The sequence below is a fragment of the Mesoplodon densirostris genome, chromosome 7, assembly GCF_025265405.1.
Source record: "Mesoplodon densirostris isolate mMesDen1 chromosome 7, mMesDen1 primary haplotype, whole genome shotgun sequence".
NCBI classification, from domain to species: Eukaryota; Metazoa; Chordata; class Mammalia; order Artiodactyla; family Ziphiidae; genus Mesoplodon; species Mesoplodon densirostris.
In genome coordinates, this window is record NC_082667.1 from 96,342,598 (window position 1) to 96,358,903 (window position 16,306).

Consider the following 16,306-nt stretch of genomic DNA (forward strand, 5'->3'; position numbering starts at 1 on the left):
CCTGCTGTGTATTGTATCTTTTAAGGGTACAATCTGGAAGTTGTACACATCTATTACACTCATATCCTATTGACCAGAACTTAGTCTTATGGCTGTTAGCTGCATGGGAGACTGGGAAATAGCCTCCTTTATTAAACAGCTGTATAATCAGGTAGAACAACTGGAGGTCATTGATCAAATTTTTTTATCACATTGATTTTGTTTGTAGTTATGATGGATGCTGTTAATCACATGAATGATTTTGTAATGATGATGTTTGCTGTATATCTCTTGTTTTTGTAAATTTATGATCTAATTTATTTTTGAGTTATTTTATTGTACTTGAAATCAGTAATAAAGAATAATCTTTGAAAAGCTGATACTGATATTTTTTGACCTTTAAATTGAAAATAAAAATGTGAATATAAAGTAAGATTTTACTTTGAATTAAATTATGTAAACTCTATTGGCTTATAGATTGAAGTGATGAAAGGAAATGTGAAATCACGTCTTCAGATCTATTATCAAGAACTGGAAAAATTTAAAGCTCGTTGGGACCAACTAAAGCCTGGTGATGATGTTATTGAAACTGGCCAGCAAAATACTCTTGATAAAAGTGCAAAGTCAATAAAAGAGAAAAAAATTGAGTTTGATGATCTTGAAGTCATAAGAAAAAAGCTGGTGTATGTTTATTCTTTAAAACTGATAGTGCACATTTTGGAAAAAAGAGTTTTGTATTTATATATTAAGCTAGTAATGTTCTTATTTTTATTATCTTAATGTCTTCCTTATAAACTTCAGCAGTTTTAACAATACCAGTATTAAGTGCTCATGCTACTGCTTTCTTAGGAGTTGTTGAATTATATTAGGATTTTAAGAGAAAAGCAGATTTCTGGTTAGGCCTAGAAATAGAAATAATAGAAGTTATAATAGCAAATTAAATAATAATAATAGAAAATTAAATTTACTTAAAAGTTAAATTAGGGAGTTGGAATATTGCTTTATGTGATCTCATTGTATTTAAAAATGGAATATATAAAATTAATGGACAATTTTAGAGCTTCTGGGAAAAAAATGAACCTAGCAAAATGATGAGACTTCAAAGAAAAATATTTGTTGTTTTATGTTATAATAATACAAGATATTAAGTTTAATAGTTGTTTTAGGTTTATGCATCCATAAATTAGTTGCTTCGTAGCTGAGTAGAGGTTTTAGTACCACATTTATTAAGTGACATTACATTAATTAGATGAAGAATATCTTACATTCTAGAAGCTAATTCTTTCAACCTAGAAGAATATTAATAGATATACTTTAATCTGTTCTCAGATTAATCCATAAATTTGTGCAATTCTGAATATTTATATATATGACATATATTATGTACATAAAATATGTTGATATATATTACCAATTTTACTTTGACTCCTTTGGAAAAAAGGCATATTAATGAATTTGGAAGAGCTCGTTCCTAAGTAAAGTAAAGTTCTTATGTAAAGTAGACATAGCCTCCCACTGTCTACCTCTGCTTTCAGATACATGCACAGAAACACACACAGGGAATGCAGTTAAATATTAATTAGTTAAACTTATTGATATTTAACAGTTTTTCTTTTTAAAAAATTAATGATATTTCCTACTTGTTTCTATAGTGATGATTGCCATCATTTTGGCCTAGAAGAGCCCAACTTCTCCTTGGCATATAGCATCTCTAAAGACATTGAGAGCTGTGCACAAATTTGGGCCCTTTATGAAGAGTTTCAGCAAGGATTTCAAGAAATGGCCAATGAAGATTGGATTACTTTTAGGTTTGACTCATAAACAGTGTTTAGATTCTGATAGTTTTGTGGTATTTTTTGGGATGTAAATTTTAAGTTATGTTTCTGGTATTTTACAGGACTAAGACATACCTGTTTGAGGAATTTTTGATGAATTGGCATGACAGATTAAGAAAGGTTGAAGAATATTCAGTAATGACAGTGAAATTACAATCAGAGGTTGACAAATATAAAGTAAGATAGTTTTACTTATCTTACTATTTAAAAATTGTGTTTGGAGCTTTCATGAATCTTTTTATTATGTAGTGACTGAACTGTAATTTTTAGTTTATATATTTTTAATGATTCCATTACATGAAAAAAATAGAAAGTATAGAGTAAACCATAGAAGTTACTGATATTTCTGCTTCAGTTTGAAAGAAGTTATAACTAAGAAATTTATGGTTAAGGTTATATATTGGAGTATTTATAACTTAGCAATTAGGATATGGGTCATTTAGCATATTTAGGATATAGGTCATTTCCTAAATTTATAAAAATAGAAATATTTTAGGTCATGTTTTAAAATATATCAAGCTACCAAGGGAAATTTGCATGTATCCACAGCAATGTTTAATTAAAAGTTTTATACAATTCTTTTTAAGAATTTTATTTTAAAATTGTTAAATAAGAAAATACAGTAATTAAAATCTTATAGATAATTATAATAAAATTAAATAATAATTTATATTTTGCTTGTATATATACATACATATGTCTTTTTTTCTTCTTTTTTAACAGATTGCAGTCCCTGTCTTGAAATATGTGAGAGGGGAGCATCTTTCTCCAGATCACTGGCTTGACCTTTTTCGTCTACTTGGCCTTCCTCGGGGGACTAGTCTAGATAAATTACTGTTTGGTGATCTGCTTAGAGTAGCTGCTACAATTGTTGCCAAAGCTTCAGACCTTAAAGTAAGAATCACTTTTATAAATATCTCATAGATCTGACCTTTGTTGACATACATTTTTGCTTTATATTTTATTTAAATAAAACAGCAAGTTAAATTTCTTTCTTCCCTTAAAATAGTGACAGTGCTTCCATTTTTCCATTATTCTTTCATTAGTAATACATCTGAATCTATTGATGGGGTTATAGAAACAATATAAACCCCTTCTTTAATAGAGAGAAAAAATCGGAAATAAAATAAGTCTTACTTTAAGAAGGAAGTCAGCTTTAATCAAAAAGCAAACAAGTACAAAGCATTTTATAAAATACATTTAAAATCATAGGGTATATTATAAATAGAAGCTAAGGGATACAAAAATACAGAGAACTAAACAAGGAACCAATTTGCTAACAGTTTTAGCATAGGTCTCAGGTGAAAGTAAAACTTGCACAATTATATCATAAGTAGCAGACTTTCTATTTTGTGTTCTGCCCATTCAATGTAAAAAAATAAAAGGACTTTTGATGTCAAATTGTTTTATTTTCTAATATATTATCTAATGTATATACTTTCATCTTTGCTGATAATCCTGGAGCATATGTAGATAATCATAACGTTATAAAGCATGACTGCTGTAGGAGGTAATTCTAGATGTTTGCTAATCATTTTAGATGTATTGGAACTTACAGTTAAATTACAATAAAATGGCTGAGTTCTGCAAAATTTTAAATATTTTTGTGGTTTGCAATGGATGCTTAAATTTTGGCTTTTTTTTTAGAAGTAAAAAGCATAAGGCAGAACTCTGTATATATTTGACCATGTGAACTAGATATCTGATATCCCGTAATACATTTGCCAGTAACTCTTGGATTTATCAAAATATATCCACTTAAACTTTTTTTCTTTATGGTGCAAAGCTGAATAAAAATATATCTTCTTGTAAATAGATAAAACTTATTTATATGATAATGTTGAAATAATAAATATGGATATTTTGTGTTAAATAGGATTTAAATAGTCGGGCACAAGGTGAAGTTACAATCAGAGAAGCTTTACGAGAACTTGATCTTTGGGGAGTTGGAGCAGTATTTACATTGGTTGATTATGAAGACAGCCAAAGTCGAACTATCAAGCTGATTAAAGACTGGAAGGATATAGTAAATCAAGTTGGAGATAATAGGTGCCTTCTTCAGTCCTTAAAGGATTCTCCTTATTATAAAGGATTTGAAGATAAAGTGTCAATTTGGGAAAGAAAACTTGCAGAGTTAGATGAGTACCTACAGAATTTAAACCACATTCAGAGAAAGTGGGTATATTTGGAACCCATTTTTGGCCATGGAGCATTGCCAAAAGAACAGATGCGCTTCAACAGAGTTGATGAAGATTTTAGGTCAGTACAACTACGTAAGACAAAGACACATATGATGGTTTTTATTCATATGGTGAGGTACTTAATACAAGCTAATTACTTTTACATTATTAGCATCATCTGTTTCTTCAACTTTTTTTCTACTGTATCCTTCTGAGAAATTAGTTTCTCTCATTCAGTCATTTACTTCTTGAATCATTTTGATCTGGTTTCTGTCTTTACCACTCTACCTATATTAATAATATATCTATAGTATAATAGTAATAATAATATTACTAATATATACCTAGTATTTCTTAAAGTTACCAATTACTTTCCCATTGTAAATCTGATGGGCATTTTTTATTTCTCATTTTACTTTGTCTCTGACTAGTATCTAATAGAGTTGAAAATTTCTTCTTTCTTAGAAAGTCTGTTCATTTGGCTTCTGTGATCCTGTTCTTTTTGGTTTTCTGCCCATTTCTGTGGTTCCACTCCTGATTCCTAGTCCTCAGCCCTTTCTAAACATTTAGATGTAGACATTCTCCACCTTTCAGCTTTAGGTTTTCTCACTCTATATTCTCTCCTTAACGATCTTAACCACTCTCAGAATCAATTCTCATCTATTTGCTGAGGTCTCCTCAACTTATTTATTGAGCTCATATTTCTTTTCTGAGCTCCAAATGTATTAAATATCCTCAACATGTCAAAACTAAATTCATGAATTTACCCCCAGTCCTTTTCTTTTCTCTCTGGTTTCTTTCCCGATAAATGGTACCACGTAACTGCTCAAGGCAGAAGCATAATGGATATCTTTGACCTCTTCCTCCATTTCCAAATCCATTTATTACCAAATTTTGTTGATTCTAACCTACTAAGCGATTTTATTATATCTTTTATATCTCTACTTCTTTGATTTTATTCTGAAGTATTTTTGTTGTCACTCACTTGTACTACTGGCTAATCTTTTGACTTATTCTTGTCTTCTCCAGTAAGTTTTTCACACAACAGCCAGAGTAATCTTTTAAAAATGAAGTCCACATTACTACTTTCCTTTATTCCATTAAGTAAAACTTTAAAATGACTTTCTATTGCTCTGAGGATAAAGCAGATCTAAGGATCTACTCCTTGTCCATTTCTCTAGCCTTTTCTTTTCTTTTCTTCTCTTTTTTTTCTTCTTTTTTTTTTTTTTTTTGCGGTATGCGGGCCTCTCACTGTTGTGGTCTCTCCCATTGCGGAGCACAGGCTCCAGAGGCGCAGGCTCAGCGGCCATGGCTCACAGGCCCAGCTGCTCCGCGGCATGTGGGATCTTCCCGGACCGGGGCACAAACCAGTGTCTCCTGTATCAGCAGGCGGACTCTCAACCACTGCGCCACCAGGGAAACCCTCTCTAGCCTTTTCTTGTGCTGCTCTCTCTCTCTCTTTTTTTTTTTTTTTTTTTTTTTACTTTAGTGACTGTAGCCTTTAGTTTCTCTAACATACCATGCTCTTTCTCAGGGTCTTTGCGAGAAACTGTTTCCCTCCTACTCATTGCCTTTTTCATTATCATTCAAATCTCAGCTTAAATTACTTCCTCAAATAAGTCATAGGTTAGGGATTTCCGCATTAGTCTTTTACTAATTCTTTCTTAGTACAAAACAGTCCTTTGTGCTTTTCTTTCTTAGCATTTATCATAATTTTATTTGAATATTTGGAGAAATTATTTAATATCTTTCTCTGTCACTGGGCCATTATCTCTATGAGGTAAGGCTTAATATTTGTTTAGTGAGTGAATGAAATAAGAGAATGTGCAATAATGGAGGTTAAAAATGGTAATGGGGCATTATTAACTTTGAGGATTATTTATTAGAAGTATAATAATGTATTGCTGTTATACTGATGTTACTAGTTTGTTTTAAGCAAGCAAAAAAAAGTCTCCATATCCCTGTTTCAGCCAAAAACTGTTAAAATACATGTGAAAATAACTTTTTTTCTTCTGCAGATCAATAATGACTGACATCAAGAAAGATAATAGAGTCACAACGTTAACTACTCATGCAGGAATCAGAAATTCTCTACTAACGATACTTGATCAGCTTCAAAGATGTCAGAAATCATTAAATGAATTCTTGGAGGCATGTTTTTTTAAAAAAATCTTGTATAATAAATTATAAAGTACTTTAATATCTTAATTATTTGAAAAGAGATTATTCTTCTTTTTTTTTTTCTAGGAAAAACGCTCAGCATTCCCAAGATTTTACTTTATTGGTGATGGTGACTTATTAGAAATACTGGGCCAGTCTACTAACCCATCAGTGATTCAGTCTCACCTTAAGAAACTGTTTGCTGGTAAGATTGAACATTTATTCAACAGATATTTATTGAGTTTCAGTTATCTGCCAAGCATTATGTTAGGCTCTTAGCCAGACTGTTGAATAAAATACAGGTCATACACTCAAAGAACTCTAGTTTAGTGGACGAGGCAAGCTAGTAAGTTGACAAATATAATATACGACAATTTCTATGATCGACATAAGTATGTGGTGTTATAGCTGCATCTGTGAAGACATTTAGCTCAGTTTTGGGTATGTAAAGATGACAACTCAGGTGAGATCTGAAGAATATATAGGTCTTAGCTAGAGGAAAAATGGGGAGGCAGAGGGAATAGGATGTTCAGAGGTCTGAAGTGAAGGAGAACATGTCCATTCCTTATTGAGTTTAAGGTCTCTTGAGTGATGTCCCAGTGGAGATACTCAGTAGGCAATTATTGTTAGCAGAGATACGTGGGATGGAGATGTAAAATTGGGAGTCATCTGTGTATAGATGATAAATAGGCTATAGGAAGAGGTGAGATTACCTGGTAATAAGTGTAGAGTAATAGTGCCATATGCTTCGATGTTGTTGAATCATTTTAGTTGGGTAATTGCGTTCGGAATTGGTTTGCTACAAACACAATGATTATTATTTTCTTGAAATATTATTTGTTGGAAAAGAGCTGTATTTTTCAAATTAACTTTAAGAAGTAAAAAATTTTCATCATCTTCACTTGCAGTCAGGGATTAACAAACTGTAGGCCCACAGGCCAAATCTGACTAGCTCTCTGTTTTTTGTTTTTTGTTTTTAAATAAAGTTTTGTTGGAAGGAATACAGCCATGTCCATTATTGTCTATATCTGCTTTTGCTCTACAAGCAGAGTTGAGTAATTGACACTGAGACCTTATGACCTATAAAAACCTAAGACATTTACTCTCTAGTGCTTTACAGAAGTATTTATTAACCACTGTATATCTAAAGCTTTAGAGTGCTTATATCTGTAACTGTGATTTTGCCTGTGGAAGATAGTAGAAAGAGCTCTTGGAATCAGAAAACTTGCTTTTAAGCTCTACCTCTAATATTTATTAGTTATTAATTTACCTCTCTGAAATCTAGTTTCTTTCTTTAAATTGTAAATAATAACTTATAGGGTTTTTCTAAAGATCAAAATTAGGTAATGTGTTTTTTTATATACTATAAAGTGAGTGCAAATTTTGGGGAAGGGAAGTCTTGTTTGCTCTCCCCCTTTCCTATTATCTTTTTGTCTCATATAATGTAAGTGGAATCATTGGTACGTATTCTTATGCACTCATTTGTGCCTGTTTTTCTTGACTCATCATAATGGTTTCAAGATACCTAAAACTATATTTTATTCCTTTTTATTGCTTAAAATAGTCAATTGTTCAAATATACCACAGTTTCTCTATTCACCTGATGGGCATTCGGTTGTTTCCAGTTTTGGGTTATGAAAAGCTGTTCTATTTCATTATATAACTGAATTAATATAATTCTAATATATTCTATATTATGAAGTATACTTTATATATTATGTGGTAATCAGATATACTGTCTAATAATTATGTCTTTAATAAGGCTTTTGCATATAAATTGTTGCTTTTGTAATATAGGCATTAACAGTGTGTGCTTTGATGAGGAATCAAAACATATAACTGCAATGAAATCTTTAGAGGGAGAAGTTGTACCTTTTAAAAACAAAGTTCTTCTGTCAAATAATGTAGAGGTAAGTGATTCTTTTTCAAGTGTGAAAGTATAAAGAATTAACGATATGAACTTTGTATCAAAATTAATTCAGTCAATTTGTACAGTAAGTTGGTTAATTTAGGCCTTCTAGAAACTTATATCTTAAAAAATAATTTGTTTTGTTTGGTTCAGAATGATTTGATATTAAAGAGAATATGTATTTTTAGTCTTTGGAAGGCAGCATGTAATTTTGAAAACAACTTTTGCTTTGGAGTCAAGAAGACTTGGATATTAATTGTAGCTCCACAACTTATTAGCTATATAACTTAAAGTCTCAGTTTTCTTAACTGTAAAGTGGGAGTCCTACTAGCAAAGACTTTCTGTTGAAAATTAAATGAGATAATTGGCTTTAGGTACACTATAGTGTTTGGAACATAACTACTCAATAAATCTTTGTTCTTTTTTTTTTCCTTTAAAATCTGAGTTGTATGAGATGATTTAAGTGAACAAGTAAACTTGAAACTAGTGCATTTATAGTACAACTATTGATTAATTGGTTCTGCAGGACTAGAAGTGAACTGTCAAAAGCCTATTACATTTATACAGCTAAAGCCAACAGCAATAGGATGTAACGCATTGAATTGTAATTTTTAAGTTCTAAAGGTGTCTTTCAACTGCAAGTCAGGGCCATGCCTTACCATGCATGTATCTGTACAGTTTAGTAAAAAGTCCATTCCTGGTTAGGCCTCAACATTTTATTGGATGTTGAGTATATAAATCAAGTGGTTGAAAGGATAGAAGTTTTGCTAAGTAGCTCCCATATTTGGTGAAGAGATTTGTTGTTTTTGCTGTTGTTTTCCTTCTTGTGATTTTATTAGGACTGGATGAACAGAGAGAGAAAGAGCTTTTAGCAGCTGGGGGTAGTGCAGCGCTCCGGGAGCTCTTGTGATGATTAGCAGAGTAGGTGTCTGCTGCCTTGCACTGAGAGTTTCTTATTCTTTAGCTGCAGTGGCTTTTGAACTGGGCAAAAGTGTGTGCTATTTTTAATACTGGAAAGTACTCTAAAGATAAACAGTAAAAAGCTAGAACTGGGCTTCCCTGGTGGCACAGTGGTTGAGAGTCCGCCTGCTGATGCAGGGGACACGGGTTCATGCCCCGGTCCGGGAAGATCCCATGTGCCGCGAAGCAGCTGGGCCCGTGAGCCATGGCCGCTGAGCCTGTGCGTCCGGAGCCTGTGCTCCGCAACAGGAGAGGCTGCAGCGATGAGAGGCCCGCGTACCGCAAAGAAGAAAAAAAAAAAAAAAAAAAAGCTAGAACTTAAAATAGGTAATGATGAAAAGCTATTTAAGCTTGTAGTTTTTGCTCTTATATTTTATTGCAAATGATACAGTTTTTAAAAGTTAAGTAGTGATTCTTAAATATTCATGCTATTTTTATCAATCATCATTATTATTTTAACTTTAGTTTAAACTTTTATTATTTTATCTATAATCAAATGAGTGAAAAATGTATTGTTTTGACCTTGAAACAGAATTAGTTTCGTTTGAAGCGGGATCTTAACTCCTTAAATAATATGGTTCACCTTAATGAAGCAATCCCTTCCTATGGTTACAGCCTTCTGAATATAAGATCATCAGGGTTGTGTGAGCCAGGGGACTTAGCTAGTCATTGTGACTCTAATTTATTGGCCCAGCTATCTAGTTTGATTTATCATAATGATGAAATGAATGGGTTAGTTTTTAAATGTTCATGTTTTTTTGGTTTGTATAGTTGGTGATAGTGATAACTAACTACAAATTTTTGAGTTTTCACACTTAACATTATCCCAAGAGGCAAAAAAATAGTTTTCTTCATTTAAATCATTTAATAATAAAAAAATTATATACCATACAACATATTTTGGGAGTGTGAGAGTCAATAAGAAATTATAACCTTCCTCCTAAAATAAAAGAATAGAGTCATTAGCTTGTGTTTTTATGACTTGTGTAATAAGAAATAATATATTTTCTAATTTTATTTTCAGACATGGTTAAATGATTTAGCCTTGGAAATGAAGCAAACTTTGAAAGAGTTGTTGACGGAATGTGTTACTGCTGGACGAAGTTCTCAAGGTGCAATTGACCCATCCTTTTTCCCTTCACAGGTAAGGGGGCTTGTGTCTAGAGTACAGGTAGCCATGGTGTCACTGGAAGATCCCTGACCTAGAGGTCAGGAGGCTTAGACAACTGGGATCTTTGTTTTCTCTTTATTTAACAGTTAACATTGACTAATTGCTTAATTTCTGAGTCTCAGTCCCTCAGCTGTTAAATGTGAGGGAGGAGCAGCACAATAGTGAAATTCTCTTCTAGCTCCATTAGTTTGCCATAATTCAGATGCTTTCAAGCAGAAGGCCTGCTGAGATCTAAGCTACCCAGGCCATTGGGGAGTGGAACTGGGAAGCAGAATTAGTCATGTATTAGTTTCCTGGTTCCAGATGATTAGTCCATCATTGATGGAGAGGCACAGGATCTATAACATTGTCTCCCACCCTTCCCATGGACTCATCTAGGAGGTTGGAGCTGGTGGGAATTTAGTAGTGTTAGTGTAGGTCTGAAACAGTCACAGTACTGAACTAGAACTTTGGCAGGGAAGAAGAGCTCTAGGTTTCATGGTTGTTATAGAGATTGCTGCAGGTCAGTGTTCATAGGAACTCATTCCTGAAACACTGGATGCTAGATATGTGTCTTACAAAACTTGTTCTGGACCTTATTAAAGTGTAGCACTAAGACTTGGGTTAAATATCCTGCCTTGTTCAGGATTAGTTTGTTTTTCTTTTTTGTGGTACCCGGGCCTTTCACTGTTGTGTCCTCTCCCGTTGTGGAGCACAGGCTCCGGACGCGCAGGCTCAGCGGCCGTGGCTCACGGGCCCAGCCGCTCTGCGGCGTGTGGGATCTTCCCGGACCGGGGCACGAACCCGTGTCCCCTGCATCGGCAGGCAGACTCTCAACCACTGTGCCACCAGGGAAGCCCTCAGGATTAGTTTTATTGCTGGTTGAGACTAACACTACGGAGGTAGGATATCAGGAACTTTAGTTCTTAGGGACTATGAAAGGCAGGCATTGAGATGTTCTATGATTTCTCACAGGAAAATTTACCTAACTATTTTTTGCTTTTCAGATTAAAACATATAGTAGCTTTTGGAACAGGGTTTTATGTTGGTTCTTTTAAAGCATGAGAAATTAAATAGGAAACTTGGAACATTTTGGATTCTTAGCCATTTTATCACTCATATCATTTTGTATCTTTTAGCTGTTTAAGTCAAACTAAAATATGCTTAAAAATCTTGTTAAGTTCTTAGAGAAAAATAAAAGTAGTCATTGATGAATAATAATGCCATTGCAAAGTCAGAGTTAAAATGCTTTATTATATCTGGAAATGTTTCCTAGTACTCTGTCAACTTCCACGTAGGATTTAAATTGACTTAGAGTAAAAGACACAATATTAAAAAATATACAAAAGTAAGAATTGCATAATAATTAGATTGAGGAAATGACAGTTATATCAGGAGATATACTGGGAGCTACAGGCTAAAGAATGTTGCTGGATTTAAGCCTGAAACTTAGTTCTGGGCTCTGAGCAGTCAAGTAAAAATATGAACTACTAAACATGTATACAGTTCATAATCTATCAAAACAAAGAATTCTAGTTTATTAGCAGTTAATGTTAAGAAAAATTTATCTCAAGAGCATTTATGTAAAGGGATTGAATAGTATAACTGGTTACATGAATGTCTGGTACAGGTTACTGTGTACTATTAATTCAGTTCTCTAAAAACATCTTTGTAAATACCTGAAATAATGTAGAGAAAGCACTTTCTGGTCTGGGAAGGAGGCAGCATGATAAAGTAGAAAAAATCTGACAGACCTTGGTTCAAATCCTACCGTTTCCAGTTATACTTTGAGTGATTCTTTTTGACACTTAGTTAAGAGGGTATAATAATACCTCCACGGCAACTCATTTTGAAGGTTAAATTATATAATGTTTGCAGAGCACCCTTAGCGACCGTTACATTTTAGACAATGTTAGTGTTTGTCCAGGTATTTTAATGGTAACGTGACACGAGAATTAGTTAAGACTGTACTTGAGTATCATTTCTGTTAGCCTCTCATAGAAATCGTATAGCAGACTGTTAAAAGTTGAGATATTGATGTGCATTATTATTAAAATTTATTTATAATACAGAAATTCAGTAGTATTGCCTGAGTGGAAATCCATATATATGAATATTAGTTTCAAGGTGGCAAGTGAAGATTTTCATATGAAAATTAAAAAGCAAAGTCTTTTCTCACAAAGCAGATTAGGATCTGTTTAAACGCTTCACCATATACTTGATTAAAGAAGCTGGTGAGTTTTGTACTACAAAGTATGAGAGGTGACTTTGCCCTGCAAAGTTACTAATTGGCTTTCTCTTTTGTTAAAGAACTTAATGTGGTATTTGTACAATGTTCTAAGAGCAAACAGCAGCTTAGCCTGCTATATTAAGTATTAAAATTATATACAGATAATGAATTAATCTGATAAATAGAGGCATTTGATGATATTTTCTGGATGCTAAAAGGTATATATAAGAAAAAAACCAATCTGTTCAGTAGTTAATTGGTCAGTAGGTTTAGTGTTTTTATACGATGATGGATCATGTCTTTAGTTTAAAGGAGGATATTGGTTTTCCTTGTTCATCTAAGAACTGTATCAAAGTATTTTAATACAAGTTTACAAAATCTGGTGTTTAAATGTATCACTTGCTTTATCAGTAACCTTGCTGTATTGATAATATTATAGAAATCCTCTCAAATGGCGTTAATATTTCATGTTTTATGTAAACGTGAAGTTGATCTGTATTTAGTTTCTGTTTATGGGTATTAGACTGAAAGATTAAGACAGACTTTAGTTTAGGATAAAATTGGTGTTTTGAAATTGTAGACTTCAGTAGTATACTGAGAGATTATTTTGGAATGCTAGAAGATTACTGTTTTTATGAAATAGAATGCATCATACTCTGATATCTTTGCATCTTACTGGTTAAAAAGAAGCCATTTATAAGGAGAGTCATGGGAAGAAAGTACAAAGCACTTAGGTTATAATAAGCTTGGTGGGCTCTAAGACCCAAAAATAGGCCTATAGGAGAATAGTAAAAGATGAGCTCTGAGAAGTAAGCTTGGGCTGCATCACACATGCTTTTTCTACAAATGTATTGCTCTATTAATATCTGAGGTTCCAGTAAGACATTCAGGTAGAGAGGTCCAATATGTAATTGGAAATTTGGAAAAAGGTATCTTTCCTTAAATTTATAAAATATTTCTAAGTAAATTCAGCTTTGACAAATAATTTTTCTCTTTATTCATTAGATATTATGTTTGGCAGAGCAGATTAAATTCACTGAAGATGTAGAAAATGCCATCAAAGATCATAGTCTTCATCAGATTGAAACACAACTGGTGAATAAGTTAGAGTACTATACTAACATTGATACAAGTTCTGAGGATCCAGGGAATACTGGTATGGGAAAATATTCCATTTTCTGCCTACTTTTGGGTTATTTGAACATTTTTTTAGTATTCTATCTTAATTTATCTATTGTGCTTTTGTCTGTGAATCAATCATCTATGTGTCTATTTTGGAGGTTACTTTAGGAATTACAATATACATACTTTTATATTGTACTTAGAATCAATAATTTACTATTTTAAGTGGAATGTAGAAATCTTACCACCATATGGGTTTCTTTATCCTCCCCTTTTTATTTTGTTTTCAATGCATATAGATATCTATATGCATTGAAAACTCCATGAGATTATAATTTTTTTCTTTAATCGTCAAATGTATTTTAAAGGATCTGAGAATAGTCTATTATATTTATCTAGATGCTTACCATTTCTGTTGCCCATCCTTCATCCTGATGCTCAAAGTTTCCTTCTGCTGTCATTTTCTTTCTTTGAAGAATTTTCTTTAGTGTTTCTTTTAGAGCCCGTTTGCTGACTATGAATCTTCTAGATTTCCTTCTCTTGAGAATGTCTTCATTTCACCTTTATTATTGTCTTTTCTGATGTGAGTTGATTTTTTGGGTTCTTTTCATGTTGAATGATTTTGGATTGTATCCTGGACATTTTGAATATTGTGTTATAAGAGTCTGAGTCTTATTTAAATTTGCTAGATAATGTTGATATTTTTCTGTTAGCAAGTGATCTTGTTGGGTTCAGGCCACAAGTTTCAGCCAGCTTTCTGTGGGTTGCGGTTCCAATGTCTGTTCTGTCTTTGCTATACTATTGAGATCTTCCCCACATGTGTGCCACCTAGTGGCCAGTTATCAAAGTCTTTGGTTTAATGTTTAGGATGAGGTCTGCACAGCTCAGGCTGAGCTTAAGATTTCATAAAGTTTATAGGGTCGTTTTCCCAATCTTCTCCCCTTCCATGGTCTTAGCAGTGATTTTGTGGTTCCCTTGGGCTCCTCTTTTGGTCCTCTGGCCAGAAAGCTGGAGTTTCATGTACTGTACTCTCCTTCACACTTTCTGTGACTGCGCCCATGTCTTGGACCAGTTGATGGGAGAAAAGAGAGAAAAAGAACAATTTGAATTAGTCCCACTGTCTTGGGATCATAGCTCCTCTGATTTCAGAGGACAGTTCCCTTCCTTCAGAGTTTTAGGCATTTCTGGGTCTCAGCTGCCAGCACTGAGGCTCCTTTTCTGCTTTTCAAGTCTGAGTTAAAAGCCTTCTCCTGGACCTCTCTCTGTCTACACCAGTATGGGTTTCTGGCAGCATTGAATCCAGGCCCATGGATATAAGAGAGGAAAAAGAAAAAGAAAAAAGGTAAATTTACCACTGGTTTGGTGACACTTCTAATTCTGCCCTTCCCCAATTTGCCTGATACTCTTTACTTTTTTCAGAGTCCTAAATAGCAGTTCAATGTATGTTGTCCATGTTTTATAGCTGCATTCAGAGGGAGAGACAGGCTGAGTGTGTTTACTCCCTTGCATAAGGAACCAGAACCCTGGTTTCATTGAATTTTGATATCTTAGTTTTCACACACACAATTCTTATTGGTGGATTTGACATTCTTTTGACTTGCATGATGTATATTACTATACTATTCAAATGTACCATGAAATTACCATTTAAATTCATTTATTGAGAAATCATATGTGTGTGTGTGTATAAAATCATAAAGTACATAAATCACAGGCTAACATTTTCCCCAATTATTTTAATTGTATACAGAATCTGGCATTCTGGAGCTTAAACTTAAAGCACTTATTCTTGATATTATTCATAATATTGATGTCGTGAAGCAGTTAAACCAAGTTCAAGTTCATACAACTGAAGACTGGGCTTGGAAAAAACAAATTAGATTCTATATGAAAAGCAATCATACATGTTATGTTCAAATGGTGGATTCTGAACTTCAATATACTTATGAGTACCAGGTATGACTTGTGGCAGAAATGTTTAATTTTTCCAGTAAGAAATTATTTACTTTAAAGGAAATTTGCTATTGGATGAAAGAGTTATTTTTATTTTAGCTGTAACTTTTAAGAATTTTTTTTGTGTTATTGTCTTCTATTTCATCATAATTAAAAAGATGTTATAGTGGAAAAAATTCTATATACAAAAAAAGTTAATAATGGCAGTGTTGTGCTGAATTCTCTAAATGTACCTTTTCTTAGAGCAGCATTTATTTATACAGATTGAAATATAGCTTTAATCTAAAGAGAATTGAATATTAGTCAATCTCAATGGAAACAATTCGGTTTGTGCCTCCTTTTACAAGGCCAAAATTAGTGCAATTGTTAATATGTCAAAGTATGTTTGTTAAATATTCTGTTTGTAAGGTAAAAGAATTTTCAAGCAAACAACCTAGCTTATGTAACCTGTTCTCAAAAAATCCAGCTGTGTTCTCTCTGCCTTTTTCCATTATAGTGAATCAATCTTAAGGATATATTTGACATTTATGTTAATAAGCATATGTCAGGAGAGTTGCCAGTTGGCTCTTTCAAAAAGGAAATGTATTTTGAGACCCAAATCTGTCCACCTAAATTAAAGAAAACCTCTATAAAATGAAGCTTGAACTGGACTCTATTTCCGCTAAAATTTAGTAGAAATTTTGAGAATTATTTGATAGGTTAAGATTATTAATTTCATAAGGATTTTTTCCAATTAATTATACTTTGAGGTTTCCAAAGTAGTTCTGATTTTTGAAGATTGTAAGATTCCAGGAAGTAATTTACATGAATTTAAAAATACAAAATAGG

At 33.0% G+C, this 16,306-nt stretch overlaps 1 protein-coding gene across 1 annotated transcript in view; it reads left to right on the forward strand.

Annotated features, from left to right (window-relative positions):
- The window catches only part of DYNC2H1 (dynein cytoplasmic 2 heavy chain 1), a 384,236-nt gene that overhangs the window by 47,166 nt on the left and 320,764 nt on the right, over positions 1-16,306 (forward strand). Inside the window, exons 22-32 of the mRNA XM_060105577.1 lie at positions 457-662; positions 1,632-1,787; positions 1,877-1,991; positions 2,538-2,708; positions 3,691-4,073; positions 6,013-6,145; positions 6,242-6,359; positions 7,952-8,064; positions 10,048-10,167; positions 13,409-13,559; positions 15,276-15,481. Of these exons, the coding sequence (XP_059961560.1) occupies positions 457-662; positions 1,632-1,787; positions 1,877-1,991; positions 2,538-2,708; positions 3,691-4,073; positions 6,013-6,145; positions 6,242-6,359; positions 7,952-8,064; positions 10,048-10,167; positions 13,409-13,559; positions 15,276-15,481 (1,872 nt within the window). The remainder of the gene's footprint in view (positions 1-456; positions 663-1,631; positions 1,788-1,876; positions 1,992-2,537; positions 2,709-3,690; positions 4,074-6,012; positions 6,146-6,241; positions 6,360-7,951; positions 8,065-10,047; positions 10,168-13,408; positions 13,560-15,275; positions 15,482-16,306) is intronic.